The following is a 21843-nucleotide window of genomic DNA, read 5'->3' as shown; positions in this document are numbered from 1 at the left end:
TATTACTGGATTTTTAGGTATATGTAGTAGCGGCAAAAAATCTATCATACCGGTATTTTTTGTAGGCAGGTATTAAATAATATATCAATTAGACTTTTCGTTCGACGCGACATCTTTTGTAAAGTAGCAGTACTAATATATCCGCTATTTGACGCTAGATGTCGACTACGAAAATAATAAGCGTTTTGGTAATATAACTGACGTATGGAGTGAGTACTCTATACTTACTTATTTCTCTATGGTTATAACTATGTTAGATAAATTTAAATAAGTACGTAAAAAGTTGATTCACCCTTATAAGTATTTATAACATTTTTTGTTTAATAGTATTGAAAACATACTACGTCGGAAATAGATGCCTCAACCTCACTGTCCAAGGCCCTAGATCACGCGGCCGCGGTAGGCCTAAGAAGCGCTGGCTGGAGGTCGTGAGAGCGGACATGGTGGAGAGCAATCTCACATCTGAGGATGCCGAAGATCGGGCAAAGTGGAGAAGATTAAGTAAGAGAGCGGACCCTGGCGCTAGGCCGGGAAAACGCTAGGTTGAAGAAGAAGAAGAAGTATTGAAAACATACTCAAACAAATAACATGTTTTATCGAGACATTTATTTTATGATGTCTGGTGTGTTCATACATAAAGTAATAAATCAAGATTTTATTACCTATTTTGAGACTAGATAACTCAGTTGAGATATAATTTAATAAGAGCAAGGAGGTATAATTATTTACGATCATTACGAGCATTGGAAACATTGCACCAGTGGATTATTTATCAAAAAATATGAATAGACTTGGTTCATTATCATTAAGCAATCGAAGAAATATTAAAACACTTACTATTTATAAATTTATTTATTTATTTATTATATTGTATCTGTACTTAATAAATAAAGGTTACGTTGTCTGTCCGAATTAGTCAAAGTCCGAATGTATCATATATATATACCTAAGGCAACATATAATGTACAAATGGGACAAAAAACTTAGACATAACCAAATGTGTTATTTAAGGTATTTAATACTCAATTACTAGTACATTGAACTTGTGGATCATAATTGTAGTAGGTATTGGACTATATGTGTTGAAGTCTAGTCAAAGGTACCACTTTCTCGCTTACCATAAGGACGAGATTTGGTTGTATCTTTATACGAATAACCTGTTAAGGCGTCCTTATGGTAAACGACAAAGTGGGCTTTGCCGGCCGCGAAACATATGTAGTCGGGTAGTTTTACTGAAGTGAAAATGTGGTTGAAAGTTTAATAGACTTCTATAGTTCGTGCCATCCACGATGACGCGCAGATTTGTCAAATATAATCTTTAAGAGGCTGTCAATACCTAAAGCGCGCACACTGTCATTTGTATCGGAGTAAATGAGATAGCACTGTCGCATGTTACTGGGCCTGGGCAAGGGAATAATAAGAAAAATATTTAAATAAAAAAAGTGGATTATTAGTGTAATATGTTACTCAACCACGGTTTAGATATAAATGTTTTGAAATTGTGATTTTAATTGCAGACCCATAAGTCAAAACAATAAAGACATAAAACCGTTTAATTGTGATTTTAATACCAATCTTTGCAATTATTTTCTATCGAGCCGATTTCGTTCAATCATGAATCGAGTACAACCACGGTCTTTGAAATATAATTAATATGAACATATATTTTTCTTACTTGACTAAAACAAATAGTCTTTCTTGAAAAACTGTTTAAGTAACATCAATTTCAAGGACATTGGTTGACAGCCTCTTAATAACGTGACAATACGAGTGAAGGGACGCGTCGTTGTGAATTTTTTATTTTTATTTTTATAGGATGGTATTTAGAGACGAAAATGTCATATAAACTTTTTTTAATTCGCCTAGTTTCAGTGTTAATACCAATAAAAAAATACATTTATTATTGTGTTTCAGTGCATAACGCCTTTTTGATGACGATGTCGCCACTATGAGACATAGTCTAGAAGACGTCCTTATTGACAGATATCAAAGTGACAAGGGACACTTTAAAAAGACTAGATTTTTACGAAAAAAAAATTACTAATTTATATTAATCCATAAATTTTTCAAGTACATGTACTTATTATGTAGAATAATATACAAAGAGTAAAAAAATGTTTTTATTTGGCGGAATTGGGTGAATCAACTTTTTTTGTTTTGTTATCCTGTCCCGTTGTCCAAGGGACAACAGTGGCACAGTTTGTTTGAAGAGACGTTGTATGCCGTTCTATTAACATGCTTAGTAGGGGGCCCATTATGGACATTGGTTATAACGACCACAAAAACGCAAGTTTGATACATTTAAGTACCATAAAATCAGTATTTCAATGAACTTTTGTCCCCTGGACAACTAATCGTAACCATGGCAACGAAAGATGCTAAAAAGTTGATTATCCCAATTAACTTAAATATGTATAAGATTTTTTCCTTCTTATGACCTCAGGAATACGTGGTTAAATTTTCTCCGTTTTCTCAAGGGCACTTTATGATGCCCATGTCTTAAATAAAATTCCTTGTATAAATCGGGAGTACGCTATACACATCGGGTTTTACGACTAACTAAAATTACTTTGTTTTGTGCAGCGTAGCAATAACATGCACAAATGAATGCAACAGATGCGTAAGAAACGTTCGCACAAGTCCCACAAGGATCGGGTAAGTTACGTGGGTGGATTTAGATTGTCATGTTCTTATTTGTAACAATTTAATACGAGTGTCCGCAACTCTACAGTAAATCTCCAGTCACCAACAATAAAATCTTGCTGGAATGTTTTAGGTGTATGTATAAAGAAAACTTATAAATGATTGAAAATTGTAAAGCTTCACGATTGCCTTGCGAAACTCCTTTTTCATGGTTTTATTTTTTCATGATTTTATCTATCGACCTATTTAATGATGACCTAATTTATATGCAGTTGTTGTGTGGTTGTTGTATGAAAAAAGCTTTAATTTATCTTTAAATTTATATATCTATAAGAATTGGACCAAGAAACAAAAAGGAGTCCACGTCTAATGTTTTTACCCAAACTCCGAAACCAAAAAATTAAAGGCTGAAAGGTACCTACTAAATCTTTGTTATATGATTCGGCAAAATTTATAGAAATAAAAAAGAATATAATTACGTCCAATTCTAACCGGCCTAAATACGAGAAAGCCTATACGGTCTTGCCTTAACAGACGATCTTCCCACATGGACTCCTTCACACATACAATACCTGAGAGATATGTACTTTCTACACTAGTCTGTTAAAGAAAAGTATCAATTTGCTCAGTGCCCATTCTAGTCAGGATCAACTCAAACGTCCTTCCTTCAATTGTCTGGCGCCTACACACCAAAGAAATTTAATACCCAATACTTGTGTGACACATTCGAAAATGGACCTTAATTTAATTCTACAGAGTTGGAAGTAGCAGAAATTATTCAAAACATCTTATTTTTCCAGATGTCTCTATGGAAGAAAAAGACAATTTGTGTTAAATCGAGCAACTGAAACGGTCTTACGTTACATCAAATTACCATTTCAGAATTTCAGTCCATTTTAATTAAGAAACACTGGAAAAGACGAGTAAAGATAAAAGAATATTTCAAAATTAGTAGAAGAGAGACCAAACTAGTTCTGGGCATTATACAGCATGTAATAAAAATAGTGAAATCCGTTTAAAATTTGGCCTTTGTGTGGAGGGTTAGCCGACTAGAAAAACCTGCCCCACAGAAATCGTGTAATTTTTTTTTTATTAGCCTAATTTAGTATCCCACTGCTGGGCAAAGGCCTCCTCTAGCTTTCTCCACTCAACCCTGTCTTTTGTAGTTTCCCACCAATCCGGATAAAATACGTCCAAGTCGTCCCGCCATCTCCTTTTCGGCCTGCCTGCACCCCGGCCAGCACCATCTATGGTGTTCCGTGGGTCCCACTCGGTAGCCATTTTGGCCCACCTGTCAGGGTGCATGCGGCAGATATGTCCAGCCCAGTCCCACTAAAGCTTTTTTTTCTTCATTTTCCTAATTAAAACACGATATCGAATATAGCCTTAAACGGATCCCCACTATTTTTATTACGTCCTCTATATGGGACAAAATTTAATAGTATTTCTGAAATTACCACTAAATACGTGAACTTCTTGCAATCGCCCAAAAATTCCATAAATCAAAAACCTTAATGTTAATGCCAACACATTAGTAGATTTGACAGATTTCAATTGGTCAGAAATAGTTATTTGTTTTAGAAGGGGACAAAGTTGTTGTTTAACCGCTCGTGCTAATATTGATACCCGAGTAAGCGAAAGACACCAAAATTGAACCACGAGCGTAGCGAGTGGTTCGAGAAATGGAATCTTGAGCGTTGCGAGGGTTTTAAGGCACGAGGGTTTTAACAAACTTTGCCTCCGAGTGAAACACAACATTTTTCACCACACCAACGCGAGGAAAATACTAACTATGAAATACCAAAACAATCAAACCTAATCAAATAGAACTGAACGTAATAAAAAATGTATCATTCAAAATCATCATTTAAAAATAAAATTCTACCAGCTAACATAAGGAAACAACTCAAAAATTGCATCTGATTACTTTGCCCCACATGTGGATAAAATGCAACTTTCTTATTAGTTTTTGAACAATCAAGAGGGCCTTTACCAGTTGGCGTGGTGAAAAACATTCTACTAACGCATTGACGTGAGATCTATTGGGTCATTGGGTTAAGATACCAATTCGTATCAGTTTAAGTGCAGTACAAATAATCTTGAGTACCTACTCTTAATCGTACGACCCATAACTGGATTACATCGGGATGAGTCAATCGGGAGTGAGTCAATGCGAACGTATAGGACCAAAGTTAGTTGGCCCCTACGACTTTTGTCATGTCATGTATTGTAGAGAATTTAAAACGAACGTTAAAATTAATCCCGTTCAAAGCGCAAACAGTGGAGCATTAATTTTTATCCCGTATTCGGTTTTTTTCTGTAATACTTATAATTCATGGAGCATAACAATGAAAGCTGTGATGTTTGACATGTAATTTCATACATTAAAAGCATGTACATTGTTGTTTTGCAGTGAGAATTCTATACAATAAAGGTCTAATATTAATACAGATACAGGGCCAAAAGTATCTATATAAAATACCTCAATGTCAAGGCATTTTTGGCGCTGTTTCCGTGTCGATATTTTAGACCTTGACTGTACATATAGTTAATTTTTTGTCTTTTTATTAAAAAAAAATTTTGAAAAATTAGTCACAGCAAATACGTAACAATTATGACATAAACGATTATTTACATTCTTTTGCATTCATAAGTATTATAAACTAAATAAAAAACAATATAATAACAATCCAATTCGAAAAATCTAAGCTTAAAAAAATAAGAAAATTGAAATTAAGACATTAAGAGCCCTTAATCCTTGGAGCGTTCTCCGCTTTCACGAAATAACGCTCGATAGATGGCGTTGGCGCTCGGTACGCGAGCGCCGGCAACGCGACGCGCGTTTCAATGCAGACTAGAATAATCTTGATAGTTTTCAATATAATTTCAAGCAACATTAATTTTAGTGTTATATGATATCATATGGGCACTCTTTATTTTATTTTATATGCACAGTAGTTTTTTTTATGTACACTACTACTAAGTGTACAGACTACAGAGTGTACTATAACCCTTGCTCTTTATTCTGTCTCTTTCACACCAATGGAAAATGAAGAAGTTAGTAAATGACTGCAGGTATAAATAAAGTATATTAGTGCGATAGAGAGACAGATAGTGTTTCGTTGTCGTATCGTAAACGATTGGCATGTTGGCCACACACTTGCTTGGTGCCTAGCCAAAATACCAATCGTTTGCGTATATTAGTGCGATAGAGAGACAGTAGTGTTTCGTTGTCGTATCGTAAACGATTGGCATGTTGGCTACGCACCCATGATACCTAGCCAAGAAGCCAATCGATTGCGCATATTAGTGCGATAGAGAGACAGATAGTGTTTCCTTGCCGTATCGTAAACGTTTGGCATGTTGGCTACGCACCCATGCTGCCCAGCCAAGATGCCAATCGTTTGTGCATATTAGTACGAGAGAGAGACAGATAGTGTTTCGTTGTCGTATCGATTGGCATGGTGGCTACGCACCCATGCTGCCTAGTCAAGATGCCAATCGTTTGCGCACATTAGTGCTATAGAGTTTCAGTGTTATTTGAAATCACGTTAGGGTTTGTATTATTATTTATGACCCGAATGAAGTCCATCCAGGTTCTTATGATGGAGTCAGGAGTTGGTCACCAGAACTCCTAATCTACTCATTATAATTCCATCGTGCTTGGGCTAAAAAGATTTGCCCTGACGAACACCATCGATCTAGATGAGGTCCAGGGTCTCATGACGGAGTCAGGAGTTGGTCACCAGAACTCCCCAGAACTCCTAATCTACTCATCATAACTCCATCGAGTTTGGGCTCAATAGATTTACCCTGATGAGCACCATCAATCTAGATGAAGTCCAGGGTCTCATGATGGAGTCAGGAGTAGGTCACTAGAACTCCTAATCTACTCATTATAATTCCATCGTGTTTGGGCTCAAAAGATTTGCCCTGACGAGTACCATCGATCTAGATGAAGTCCAGGGTCTCATGATGGAGTCAGGAGTTGGTCACCAGAACTCCTAATCTACTCATTATAATTCCATCGTGTTTGGGCTCAATAGATTTGCCCTCACGAGCACCATCAATCTAGATGATGTTCAGGGTCTCATGATGGAGTCAGGAGTTGGTCACTAGAACTCCTAATCTACTCATTATAATTCCATCGTGTTTGGGCTCAAAAGATTTGCCCTGACGAGTACCATCGATCTAGATGAAGTCCAGGGTCTCATGATGGAGTCAGGAGTTGGTCACCAGAACTCGTAATCTATTTATCATAACTCCATCGTGTTTGGGCTCAATAGATTTACCCCGACAAGCACCATCAAATTACCATTATAATGAATAGATTAGGAGTTCTGGTGACCAACTCCTGAGTCCATCATGAGACCCTCGACTTAATCTAGATCGATGGTACTCGTCAGGGCAAATCTTTTGAGCCCAAACACGATGGAGTTATGATGAATAGACTAGGAGTTCTGGTGACCAACTCCTGAGTCCATCATGAGACCCTGGACCTGATCTAGATTGATGGTGCTCGTCAGGGCAACTCTATTGAGCCCAAACACGATGGAGTTATGATGAGTAGATTAGGAGTTTTGGTGACCAACTCCTGACTCCATCATGAGACCCTGGACCTCATCTAGGTCGATGGTGCTCGTCATGGCAAATCTCATGAGCCCAAACACGTTGGAATTATAATGAGTAGATTAGGAGTTCTAGTGACCAACTCCTGACTCCATCATGAGACCCTGGACTTTATCTAGATTGATGATGCTCGTCAGGGCAAATCTATTGAGCCCAAACACGATGAGGTTATGATGAGTAGTTTAGGAGTTCTGGTGACCAACTCCTGACTCCATCATGAGACCCTGGACCTCATCTAGATCGATGGTGTTCATCAGGGCAAATCTATTGAGCCCAAACACGATGGAGTTATGATCAGTAGATTAGGAGTTCTGGTGACCAACTCCTGACTCCATCATGAGACCCTGGACCTCATCTAGGTCGATGGTGTTCGTCAGGGCAAATCTATTGAGCCCAAACACGATGGAGTTATGATGAGTAGACTAGGAGTTCTGGTGACCAACTCCTGACTCCATCATGAGACCCTGGGCCTCATCTAGATCTATGGTGCTCGTCAGGGCAAATCTTTTGAGCCAAAACACGATGGAATTATAATGAGTAGATTAGGAGTTCTAGTGACCAACTCCTGACTCCATCATGAGACCCTGGACTTTATCTAGATTGATGGTGCTCGTCAGGGCAAATCTATTGAGCCCAAACACGATGGCGTTATGATAAGTAGATAAAGAGTCCTGGTGACCAACTCCTGACTCCATCATGAGACCCTGGACCTCATCTAGATCGATGGTGTTCGTCAGGGCAAATCTTTTGAGCCCAAACACGGTGGGATTATAATGAGTAGATTAGGAGTTCTGGTGACCAACTCCTGACTCCATCATGAGAACTTGGACTTCATCCGGGTCAAAAATAATAATGCAAATGCAAACCCTAACGTAATTTCAAGTAAAAATGCGTTTTTCAGAAAATCGCAGCCAAATAACACTAGACCCTACTCATAGTGTTGTGTTCCTGCCGGTGAGTAAGGTTGCCAGAGCTCAACGAGGGGTGGGAGGGGGTTAGAGTCGGCAACGCGCATGTAACTCCTCTGGAGTTGCAGGCGTACATAGGCTACGGATACTGCTTACCATCAGGCGGGCCGTAAGCTTGTTTGCCACCGACGTAGTATAAAAAAAAGGACCACTGAAAATCCATCAATAAGCGAGAGTCTGTTATTAAGCATAGTGTAAAAAATGAACTTTTATTAAGATTTTCTAATCGCAGTATATAGCACTTCTCGGAACTCCGTAGCTGATTACGATCGCAACGAATGCCTGACAATCGAGCACAGGTCCGTCCTCTAAGCGCGCTCCGCGCGGACTGAGAGCGGGGCGTCGCTGCTGCGTGATTTATACGTGTTTTAAAAAAATATAAATTTACGGCAATGTAGGTCCCATAGTTATGATTTTTTTTTAATAGGTTAACATAAAGTTACAGTTTGCTATAATATTATTTTTAAAGCAAAATATGCGTACAATTTGCGGAAAAAAAATATAATAAAACCCTGTTTTCGCCAAAAAAATGAAGAAAACTCGGAAGGTATTTTATCAGATTTTTCAAATGAATCTTCGATTGTTAATCATTCCAGCCCCTCGTACGAGATATGTTGAATCAAATTGTAGTCATTCATGTACCAAATGATTCTTGTTTACAGCAAAATTGAGAACCGAAACGCCACATCTCACTGCAAAATTTGGAAAAGACTCCCAAAAAAACTCATTAAAAAGAGGTTTAAAAGAGAAAATGAAAATTTGAACTGTTGGAGCCGCTAGTTTAGCAAACGATTATTTAAGTACGTTACCAGTTTTTGAATAAATACTAATAGTTACGTCGTAATCTTGAATGAAAAAGGAAGCATTTTACAAAATACGCTCGTCTGTAGGAATAAGGACTCTTAAGAAATTTTTTAAAAAATCTGTTTTCAATAATTTTCTTGTCAAAAACACGTCAAGATTGTTTACCTTTTTTCAAATGCAAAAATAAAACGAACTATAGACTATTTTAGTATGTGATATTGGCCTTTAAATACGCGAGCGATCATAGTCAAGGGGTCCGCTGGAAGTGGCGTGGCCCACTCTTTTAGATTAGCCGTAATAAACGATGTTCATATACGATGTAGAGGGGCTGGCACTGCAGGATGTGAGTTACCTAGTGTGTGAAACAAGTCATGTTTATGGCATTCTACCAGCCCTTGATTTGCTTTCTTTTTCCTTGATTTACTTCGTTTTTTTTTTGTGAAAAACTGAAACATGATATGTCGATAGATAAGTAACTATAATGGTACATCAATTTTTGCCGACATTGATTGTGACAATGTCCAAGTAAAGTCCTGAATGAGCTACTTGACACTTATTTGATGAATAAAGTCATCGTTGACGGTTTCACAATCTTCATTTAACGCACTCACTGCCACCGACGCATATATGCGTTCACCGTCATACAAGTTTGTTCCTAGGCCACGCCCCCGGGCAGTGAATGCGTTAAGCTTAACTGGCAGTTCATTTATTTGTCAATTGGCTATCTAATACTTTACTTGGAAATTGTGAAACAGGCCCTTAGGCTATTTCACAAGCTTAAAAAAATAACTAATACATTATTACATGCTTTCATTTGATTTACAATTTCTATTCGATTTTAGACATTTTAAGACAAATATTTCAAGTATGATTTGAACTAGCTCCCGAAACCCGATTGAGGTGAAATTTAGCATGCTTACATTCAGTTAACATGTAACGTGAGACTTGAGCTCATATCAAAAACTTTTATTATATTATGGTACTAAGTATGGCGTACCAACTCAAACATTTTGGGTGTAGTTAGGACTGCCTACCGACTAATCGGCTAGGGGTATGAGAACTCCTGGGGCCCAAACGAAAATGATAATCGTACATCGACAAGCGAACAGTAAAAATGTAACGGGACGACGGATGTTAGGAAAAGTCACGCGATTATTTCCATACACTATTTAAGATCCCAATGGCATTTTCTATAAACGATTGTACACTTGGCCCTTTGGTTTAAAGCTTATCTATAAGTATTATATTTTAAACTTATTTGACGGCAAGTTTCGCTATAAAGGCTAACCGTGGCTGACCTAAGCCCTATTGACCTAATAGAAAGTACTCGTCGCCCGCTACATATTTCGCATGCACTCAGGACAGGAAGGTGCAAATCTCCATTACGACTAGCACTAAAACACTTTTACTACCCACAACGGCGTGTTTACTTTACTTTGCACTGTTTTAAAATAAAATGTACCAGGAGAACATGAATCTTGTGGAGACTCCGCCGTTTTTGTTCCGACCGAGCGCCCTAATTTCCAAATGTGTTATTTCAAATACATAAACGATTTTGAATCTTGTTTCTGTGGCGGAGGGTTCAAATTTTTTTAATGTTATTGAGAGTTGCGTACTTTAAATCTGTGTTTTGTTCCAAATCTTTACGAGAGAGTTAAGTTTGTAGTATATCACGAGTAGTACATTTTAGTATTGGTATTATAAAAGCTAAATAAATGAAATGACCCATTATAGTCCCTTCTTTGTTTATTACCCATACTTTGTGTATGATTTTCAATTAAATTGTTAAAAATATGTTTCATCATATACACGTCGCCGACATAATAAGGGGTGTGAAAATACTAGCAATAAGCTAATTAAAATACACGTAGGTACATAAAATTAATAACCCAGTAGGTACACGATATTAAATTAAATTATGATAGCACTTCAACTCATTATAATAATCTGACTCTACTATAAATGTTTTAACTAGATATTTTAAATTAAATTGACGTCAAACTCGCCACAACTGTGGTTTTAACATCAAACGTTTATTCAATTATTTTCTAAAATGGCGCGTCAGATAATGTGGCTTTTGTTTCATTACCGTAATAGGAAAAACGTTTTTTACCATGGGTTTATTTTTCCCTTAACTATTCCTATAGGTATCGAGTTCATAAATAAAATATGTATACATTTCTTCACCTTAATGCATTGTAATAAGGTGAAAAAAATGTATACAATACATATTTATGAACTCGACTGTACGTATATGCAGTACAAATATGAAAGTTGCGGAAAGTTAAAAAAGCTTGGAAATGTTCTCGGAAATTTAAGGAAAATTTCATTGGAAATTAAAGAAACTTTTTGTTTTAGAAACGTAAAATTTCGATCCCCATACAAAAATATGAGAAATATCCGAAAATTTACAATATGGAAATTTAGTCATTTTGGAAACTTACGAACGTCACATCAGTAATATTTAGAATAAGGGTCAGAAAGTTTTTCCTGAATAAGACCCAGTTGCAATAATATAATTTTCAGTAATATTTAAGACCTTTCTAAAAAGGGAAAATCGGTTTCTGGACAGCAGAAGCTACAGCTTTGCATGTAAAACTGCCGCATCGTGAACCGCGGTTTAGCGACCCCTTACCACGAAACTCAGCGACGACCGAACGGCGAGCGTGCACACTCGTATCGCACGGAGCATACGTTCCGTGTCCAAGTCAGGCAAGGCAGTACATAGACAGTACATAGCAAACTTAAGTATCAAAAGACCGGCATTGAACATTTAAGGCCGTTGTAGGCCCTGTAGTTTTGGAGCCGTCCATCAACGTAACGCAACCTAATATAAGCCCAGCGTCACCTAGGGTACCTGTGGCGTTAACGAGAATTTCTATCCCTAAAAAGAACACCCGAGATCTGCGTTGCTATGAGTCTTGGGTGTAATCAAATCCTAAGGGGCGATTTTAAGAGATCAAAACTTGACTGACCTTGAGACATTTTAGACAGAACGTGTGCTGGCATGGCAGCACTCTAGAGGACGTGTCGAGCCGCTCCAGACACACGGAGCACTCGAGAAGGTCGTTCAGCAGACCCTCATCCATGCCGGTCGTAACCTGGAAAAAGTAAGAATTTAATACGTTGTATAAAACTAATCAGTTTTAGATATGGAAAGTACTGAACACTTTCGAAATGTGAATATGGAGAAAGATGGAAGGAATACGGTAGAAAGAGGGGAGAACAAACGAATAAGTATTTAATATGGTAGGTGAGAAGAGAAGACTGCTGAAAACGATTGAAAACAGAAGGGGAGGATTTGCGGTTATTGAATTATATTGATTTTTTGTTCCTTTATTTTTGAATTTGGAACCCTTTAGTTACTAAATTAAAGTTCAAATTTGATCGTGGAATATGTTCAAAAATTGTACGCGAGGTCCTAGGAGGATATTCAGTACTTCTAATTGGTTGTCTGTACGTGAAAACCCGTTTAATATTTAGTTTACAACTTTACACAGAAATCATTATTTCTCCGTGTGTGGTTACGTTTTTCACGTGATAAAGACAAGCTGAGCCATTCACCTCATTCTGTATCATTACGTCAGTTAAGATGATATTTTATCAGACTTTATCACCTATCTGACATGATACATCTAAATAAGTATACCTACCTGCTACTTACTTACTTGTACAGTCAACCAATTAGAATCCTAGGCCGCTATAGAACCTTGTCGCTTTAACCACTAGATACTTGACACGCATCACTCAATAAGCACTGTCGTAGAAGTCATTATGGCATGGTTCTATAGTGGCCTAGGAATCAAATTGGTTGACTGTACATACCTATCATTATTTGCATTAAAAAAAGGTAAACAGTCTTGATGTGTTTTTTTTATAGAAAATGATTGAAAAACGCTTTTGAAAAAATATGAAAGCAAAATAATGTTAAAGATCATACCTATATGATTTATACTTGTAACATATTTGCTAACTTATTTTTAAAGGTGTTTTTAATAAAAAGTCGCGTCAAGATCGCTTATCTTATTTCTAATGCTAAATAAACGAACATGTGTAAATTCTAAGACAAATTAGCGCTTCGAATATGACAGCTAATGTAGACGGCCCAATACTCGGTTATATATTTGACGACCGGCTTGGCCTAGTGGGTAGTGACCCTGCCTACGAAGCTGATGGTCCCGGGTTCAAATCCTGGTAAGGGCATTTATTCGTGTGATGAGCATGGATATTTGTTCCCGAGTCATGGGTGTTGTCTATGTATTTAAGTATTTATAAATATTTATATATTATATATATCGTTGTCTAAGTACCCTCAACACAAGCCTTATTGAGCTTACTGTGGGACTTAGTCAATTTGTGTAATAATGTCCTATAATATTTATTTATTATTTATTTATATTTACGTTTTTTTAGTTTACCTACACATTCTATCTATTCAATAGTTATTTTTTTGCTATTAGTTATCTATGCAAAAGTTTACAAGATGCAAACACAATCTTCAAAGTTCTATGTTAGTATTACTCACACTCGTCAGACTCGTACTTTAACACTCTTAGCTGATTGAAAACAAACATAAACAAACACAAATGTTTACAATTTTGAAGCCATCCTGTCCCTTGTTTCTTTCTTTAACATTACTTGCCAAGCGATTACAGACCTTATTCCATAGACTGTCAGAACTCAGTTGACACTTGACTTTAAAAAGGGCAGGAAGGAAGTTAAAATTAGCCGCCCTTACGAACAGGCGTCTGCAGATTGCTCAAACAAAGAACTTAATTATTGAGTTGGTATAAGAAATTTCATCGTCAAAGGTAATTAAGTAATCGAAGAACGTATATGAATATAATACCCACCCACTCCGAGTGGGGGTTTCTAGCGGCTTATTTTTGTAATGACAAGTTTAATTTTGGAATAATATGAAGGTCCTTAAACTACGTCCAAAAGAGAGGTATGGGCATTGTGAATGTCATCTCGCTTTGTGTGGTAGGGCACAGCCAGTGGATGTCATTCCAGATCTAGAGCAGAGCCCAACTGGAGAAGTACCTCCACCTTACAGAAAACAGCAGCCAAATAACACTAGACCCTACTCATAGTGTTGTGTTCCTGTCGGTGATTAAGGTTGCCAGAGCTCAACGAGGGAGGACGGGTTTAGGGTCGGCAACGCGCATGTAACTCCTTTGCAGTTGCAGGTGTACATAGGCTACGGAGACTGCTTACCATCAGGCGGGTCGTATGCTTGTTTGCCACCGACGTAGTATAAAAAAAATACTTGTAGTGACTGACAGAGTAATTTTATAAATTAGATTTTGTATCTTATAACAAACAGAATCAAGTCTAGCGTAAGTAAGAAAAGTTAATGACTGTCAGTTTTGTAACGATAATTAAGCATTAAAATTCAATAAAAACTTGGTTTTGGTGTTCATTTCATAAACGAAACAACAATGTAAAAAATCGGCCACGAGCATATCGGGCCATGCTCAGAGTAGGGTTCCGTAGTTACTCCTCCGTCACAATAACCTAAACTGGAGCTTAAAGTATAGTAGATTATTAACCAAGGGATGAACAGTGGATAGTACGTCTTTTTACTATGAAGGGGAAACTTTTTGCGATTACTCTGCTAAACTGATCATGTCCGCTATAGTTTTCATTTATTTTCTTTTTTGACCTATGGTCCAAAAGTTAGAGGGGGAGACAATTTTTTTTTTCTTTCGGAGCGATTATCTCCGAATATATTCACTTTATCAAAAAATGTTTGTTGAAGACCCCTATTAGTTTTGAAAGACCTTTCAAACGATATCCCACACTGTAGGGTTGAAGTAAAAAAAAAATTCATCCCCACTTTACGTGTAGGGGAGGTTCCCTAAAAAAAAATTAGATTTTATTCTACCACTTTGTCGGCTTTATTGATTTATATATCCATGCCAAATTTCAGCTTTCTAGCAGTAACCACCACGGAGCAAAGCCTCAGACAGACAGACAGACAGACGGACATGGCGAAACTATAAGGGTTCCTAGTTGACTACGGAACCCTAAAAAAGGCAAAAAGATTTCACGCATAATTGTCGTCACAAAACTGACAGTGATTAACTTTTCTAACTACTCACGCTAATTGGATACACAATTTTTTTTAAACTCCCCTATAATAAAAACAAATCATGTAATATGTGGTTGTGGTGGTGTTTTAATTGTATTCCACTGACTTCGACATTCGGCGGTATAGGCAACAGTGGCAGCGTTGTCTAATTGAATTCCACTAACTTCGACATTCGGCGGTATAGGCAACAGTAGCAGTACTGTTTAATTGAATTCCACTAACTTCGACATTCGGCGGTATAGGCAACAGTGGCAGCGTTGTCTAATTGAATTCCACTAACTTCGACATTCGGCGGTATAGGCAACAGTAGCAGTACTGTTTAATTGATTCCACTAACTTCGACATTCGGCGGTATAGGCAACAGTGGCAGCGTTGTCTAATTGAATTCCACTAACTTCGACATTCGGCGGTATAGGCAACAGTAGCAGTACTGTTTAATTGAATTCCACTAACTTCGACATTCGGCGGTATAGGCAACAGTAGCAGCTGTGTTTAATTGAATTCCACTAACTTCGACATTCGGCGGTATAGGCAATTGTGGCAGCGTTGCCTAATTAAGGGGAATTTTAACCCCTAGTCGTACAGGTATTTAAGAAATTGGAGAATAGTACCTAGGTCAAATTAGTGCCTGCGATTTTTTTTTCATCTGAAGTATTTAGTGCCAAGCGTGCCATTTCCAATACCAAATGAACTAATGTGTTCCTGGCAGTGAATGTGTTAGTTTATTCCCATCTAAACAAGGACACTTCAAATTTAATTCTAAATTTAAATCTTAAAGGTCATTGTGTTGCTGGCGAATTTAGACTCCTGGATCTCCAGGGGTGAAGGTGTGGGTATACTAGATATAGAAGCACAATATGCCACAAGTCAAAGGTGAGTTCTTTGAGAGAAAAGGATACTTTGCCAATTGAGTCCAAGATGCTACATTAACTTGGCTCATACGATATGACCTCAGAGCTAAAATTAGACATCAGACATCTCCAATTTGTCACAGCGCTATTCTCTTGGCAGTCCAAAGGAGATTTTAATTATTTTAATTACTCATTGTGGAATTGTGTATGTTTGTGTCTGAAAATTTGTATTGTGCAGCATGGTAACTACACAAGGTAATTTAACAGTTGCCTAAAATGCCTTAGAAATGCCTGTAAAATTATAAAGGCCTAGATGTTGACTGGTAGAGAATGCTGTGTGGCATTAAGTCCGCTTTTTGTAATTAAATAATTATGCAATAAAGTTTCAATAAATAAAATCAGTGGCAGAAGTCACACATACTCAAAATGAACTTAACTTTATTGCTAAGTGAATAAGTGTGTGTGTAGTTCATTTTGAATACTTCACCCGTTTAGCGTTACCTACTTCTCCTGCAGACTGTATCTTATACTATTCCAGTCTGTCTGATTTTAATCCTAGTATAGAATTTATCACATTGACATTCACAAAAAAATCTTACACTTGACTAGTAATGATCATTCAAACACCACAATTCATCTCAAACACATTATCCTCCTTATCCCCAGTGTAAGGATACTATAAAAAGGTTAAATGGACAAATCATTCCAAATCCAAAAATTCAAACATAACTTCATTCATATTGAGGATGAGCTTTGCTCCTTTGGCGGGAGCTGCGGAGATAAAATCGTGACGGCACCAATTTATTCTTCGGAGCATTCCCCTTTAGACAGACAGAGGAGAATTTAGGGGGGCCCCTTCTCCATCTCAAAACCATTGCTAGGTTTCCAGGGCCCCTAGACCCGGGCCTTGTGGGCCTAGATGAAAATCCGGCCCTGAAAACAACACTCATACAACTAGCCAAAAATAACTTTGCATATAGCTTACCTTGTATCACAAAGGTAAAGACTACATTGCAAAGAATTCATATTGCAATACAAAGAACATTTACATTTATCCACATTGTTAAGTTCCACTCATTAAGTAGGCTATTCAATGGAAAGTGCTGTTGTTCATGTTTTCATAACATTGCTTCAATGAAAGAATAAAAGACCATCATTCGGACTGTTAAGTGACAATTTGTACACCTTATTGCAAGGAAATAAGGTCCAATTTTAATTATAAAACTCCCGTGAGACTCAAAATTAAACCTCAACCAGTAAAAGTGGGGCTCCATGACGAAGATCCTAGAAAATTGGCTTGAACCATGTTGTGAGTTTATTTGAGCATGAATAACCCGTATCTAAATAATTTTAAGACATAAAGTCCAATAATGATAAGTAAAATGTGAGTATTCTTTACAGTGTGTTAGAATTGGTTTTGTCCAGCTACAAATATAGTATAAATAATAAATGGTAGTAAATCAATCAATCAATTTATTTATTTATAGACAACAATGGTCCACACAATACACATTATATTAGGTACACAAAATACAAATTATATTAACATAGGATTAAAATAGACATTACAATAAAAATTAAATTAAAGTTTGTTATAAACTAAATATTAAAAATACATTAAATTACAGTAAAGACATTTTATAAGTAGATTACGCGCCACTAGGGCTTGTTGACATATTGATTGAGGTTTAGTATGAGTTTTATGTATTTGCTACTAAACGCAAGTACTATTTCAGACAATCAATGTTCAAAAAGATATTAAATGTCAAAGATTTCAATGGTTTGGTTAATTTAAATAGCATGCCCATGTGTACGCAACGCTTGCAAGCATTTAATAACTTTTTACGAAAAAATGTTTATAAAATATAAAAGCGGTGGTGGCCGAGTGGATATGACGTCCGACTTTTAATCAGGAGGTCGCGTGTTCAAATCCTGGCTCGTACCAATGAGTTTTTCCGGTTTTTCGGAACTTATATACGAAATATCATTTGATATTTACCAGTTTTACCACTAGTTTTTCGGTGAAGGAAAACATCGTGAGGAAACCTGCATACATCTGCAAAGAAATTCAAAGGTGTATGCGAAGTCCCCAATCCGCATTCGGCTAGCGTGGGGACTATAGCCCGAGCCCTCTCGCGCATGAGAGGAAGCCTGTGCCCAGCAGTGGGACATATATATTCTGAATTATTATTATTATATAAAAAAAATTATATTGGGTGTATGCATTAATTTTAAAGGATTGCTAAGAGATAACGCTACTAGTATTACACATATCCGACTATACTATAACTGCGTCATATTAAAGCTACGTTATCTGGCTTTAATTTCTGTTATGTATTTATTTGTCAATGTGTAAACAACATACTTTTTTTGATTTGCGAAAATGTCGAAATACGTGCCAACAAAAGATCATTTGCGGGAAGTTTTACTGTACTTCTTTAATTCGAAAAAAAGTGCTGCTGAAAGTCACCGGTTGCTATTGGAAACTTATGGTGATCACACTTTATCGATTTCGACCTGTGAGTACTGGTTTCGTCGCTTTAAAAGTGGTAATTTTGACACGGAAGATAAGGAACGTCCGGGACAGCCAAAAAAGTTTGAAGATGAGGAATTAGAAACATTACTCGACGAAGATCCGTGTCAAACACAAGAAGAACTAGCAACATCATTAAATGTTGACCAGGCAACAATTTCCAGACGATTGAAAGTATTGGAATTGATTTCAAAGCAAGGGAATTGGGTACCATACGAGTTAAAGCCGAGAGACGTTGAAAGACGACTTTGTATATTCGAAATGCTGCTTTATCGCCATAAAAAAAAGTCTTTTTTGCATCGCATTATTACTGGTGACGAAAAATGGATTTATTATGATAATCCCAAGCGCATGAAATCATATGTCAAAGCCGGCCAACCAGCCAAATCAACTGCAAAGCCAAATATCTATGCTGGCAAGGTAATGTTGTGTATTTGGTGGGACCAGAAAGGAGTGGTCTATTATGAACTGCTAAAAAGTGGTCAGACAATCAATGGAACTCTTTACCAACAGCAATTGATGCGTTTGAATGAAGAAATAAAGAAGAAAAGGCCGGAATGGGAGACTAGACACGACAAACTGATTTTCCATCATGACAACGCTCGACCACATGTTATGAAACCTGTTAAAAATTACTTAGACAATATCGGATGGGAAGTTTTGCCTCACCCGCCATACAGTCCAGATCTTGCCCCATCCGATTACTACTTGTTTCGATCCATGCAAAAAGCCCTTTCTGGAAAACGGTTCACTTCAGTCGAAGATATTAAAAATTGGCTCGACACGTTCTTGAGCTCAAAAAGTGAGGATTTTTTTTGGACTGGAATTCACGCATTGCCAGAAAGATGGGCAAAGGTCGTAGCTAGCAATGGACATTACTTTGAATAAATTAGTTTGTTTTAATTTTATTTAAATAAAGTTTTTTTTTACCAAAAAAATCCTTTAAAATTAATGCATACACTCAATAATTAATGCCATTCAGTTTCCTTAAATGTACTTAGCCATACCCCGAAGTTATAATAATAATAGCCCCCAGGGCAGCTTGTGGCAAGCTGAATGGGAAGTGACGTCCCTTGGGTCCCATGCCCCTGAGAGTCGGTCAGGCCCTCCCTCCGGCTTGCCTTCATTGGCCGGCTGGAGTGGACACTGAGCAGGGGCCGCAGCACTCTCACCTTTGGCTTGCCTTTACGGCCGGTCCAGAGTGGAGTGTCAGAGCTATATGCTCGCAGGGTGGAAGTGAAATATGCATAAGACGCGAGTTGGCACAGTGGCTGCTTACAGCTGGGTAGAAAGCGGCGCACACCTCTCCACACCCTGAGCCGCTCATGCAATGCTCATGCAAAGGCATTTATGAATTTTTGAATTTAACTTAATTTAATTGATTATCATTCATATTTATTTACTTTATTGACATACTTAATATTATATAATCGAATTTGCTTTTTGTTTTTGTAAGGTTGACATGTAATTTTCATAGTGTAAGTGTGACATAGCATGTATAATAATTATAATATCATTACTTATAAGCGCCTTGGTTTATTAGACTGTAAGCTTATTTGTAAATAAAATCGAAAATAAATAAATGTTGTTCCCTTGTCTTCAGGGACCCATATTGTGAGTTAGGGAGTCACCACCTGTCCATTTTTTCGTGTTTTTTAACATATGATCAGGGCAGGTGCCATAGTCACCTCCATAGTCTCGGTTACCAGTCCACTAGCAACTCAACCCAATGGATGGTTTCTTTTTGTGCCTTTTTCTTACAATAGTCCTACACTTAAGGGCTTGTCCTTGGGTGCACTGCTATGGTGTGAACACGGATAACGGTTGGTCTGCATTACTTTTAGAGTAAATTGTCTTATTACAAGGGGCCTCTACGTGTTAGCTTCGGCCCCACGCACGCCTTCCGAATGCCCGGCACCCTATGGTCCCGAGAATTTGTAAGAGACATACAAATAATAATAATAATTATGCCTTCTTTATTCCTTAATAAAATTTCAGTAACATTCCAATTATAATCACATTTAACATATTTAATTATTCAATCTAAATTTATTTTGCATGCAATTATTATATTATAACTAGTCATTTAGTCATTTATTTAATATTGCCTTGTCATGTACATAATAAGGTGTTACATTTCATATTGCCAGTTTATGACACCCCGTAAGGGCACACAATAGTACAGTTCTATTCTCTTAATGCTTGTAAAGTAACATAATGAAATTAGCATATCATCAGGAATGATTCTACAGTGTAATAACAATTTTCTATTAATAGGCTTTTCAGTTTAGATTTAAAAGTTACCTCTCCACAGAGCAAAGGCCTCCATTAATGTCACACCGAAGTTAATGGAGTTAAAAAAAACACTATAAAAAGATATAGTCGTTTTATAGACTACTTACATACTTACCCTATCATAGACAATTAACACCTGACGATTTAGATTTTTTTGTATGCAACCAGCACCATTACACTATTTGGAAGTGATTATAGACCAAGTTACTTCATAAGAGGAATAAATAGCATTTTCAGCGACAGGGCACTTAAGAAAGCATCCACATTTAGAGTAGAATACAAAGCCCTTTTAACAGGTCTGTTGGCAGCTTTCCAACCAGGATGAGCTGTAAACTTGACAAAGCTTAATGCTGGAGCTTTGTTATACTATTCTAGTACCTACACTTCATAGAAAAAGACATACTTAACCCTTAGATTAAATGCATGAATTATCAATCAATATTGATACTAAAACAAGACAAGTAGTGTCAGTTAAGTTCTCTTGAAATTGAGACATGTTATGAGGATTTGCTGAGTTATGTTATATTATTATTTATTTAATATTTATTGCACAAAAGAAAACCTTATAGTACAAAAGGCGGACTTAATGCCATGAGGCATTCTCTACCAGTCAACCTTTAGGCAAAGCAGAGAGATTGTGGGCAGTGCTACTTTAACATAACGATTTATATTATAGGACATTATTACACGAATTGACAAAGTCCCACAGTAACAAACAACAAATTGTTTCTAGATCTAGTAGCTCCTAGAGCCAGTATTGTAAGCTACTTTCTAGTTATAAATAAATAGAAATAAAGAAATATTTGGGGTCTATCTTACACAGATCGACCTAGCCCCAAACTAAGCAAAGCATGTACTATGGGTACAAGGCAACAATATACATACGTAATATAGATAAATACATACTTATACATATACTTAAAAATCATCCATGACTCAGAGACTACAATCAATCCTCAGGTATTAGGTAAAAGATCACACTAGGTTCTATAAAGGACTAAGGAAAAGAAAAAAAAAAACCGGGCA

The 21843-nt window shown here is 37.0% G+C and overlaps 1 protein-coding gene across 1 annotated transcript in view; it reads right to left on the bottom strand.

Annotated features, from left to right (window-relative positions):
- The window catches only part of LOC133525317 (E3 ubiquitin-protein ligase SH3RF1), a 75808-nt gene that overhangs the window by 51580 nt on the left and 2385 nt on the right, over positions 1-21843 (bottom strand). Inside the window, exon 2 of the mRNA XM_061861605.1 lies at positions 12020-12145. Coding sequence (XP_061717589.1) covers positions 12020-12133 — 114 coding nt within the window. The 5' untranslated portion in view covers positions 12134-12145. The remainder of the gene's footprint in view (positions 1-12019; positions 12146-21843) is intronic.

The sequence above is a fragment of the Cydia pomonella genome, chromosome 14 (assembly GCF_033807575.1).
Source record: "Cydia pomonella isolate Wapato2018A chromosome 14, ilCydPomo1, whole genome shotgun sequence".
Lineage (NCBI taxonomy): Eukaryota > Metazoa > Arthropoda > Insecta > Lepidoptera > Tortricidae > Cydia > Cydia pomonella.
Note: the sequence above shows the minus strand (reverse complement) of the source record. Positions and strands in the feature narration are given on the sequence as shown.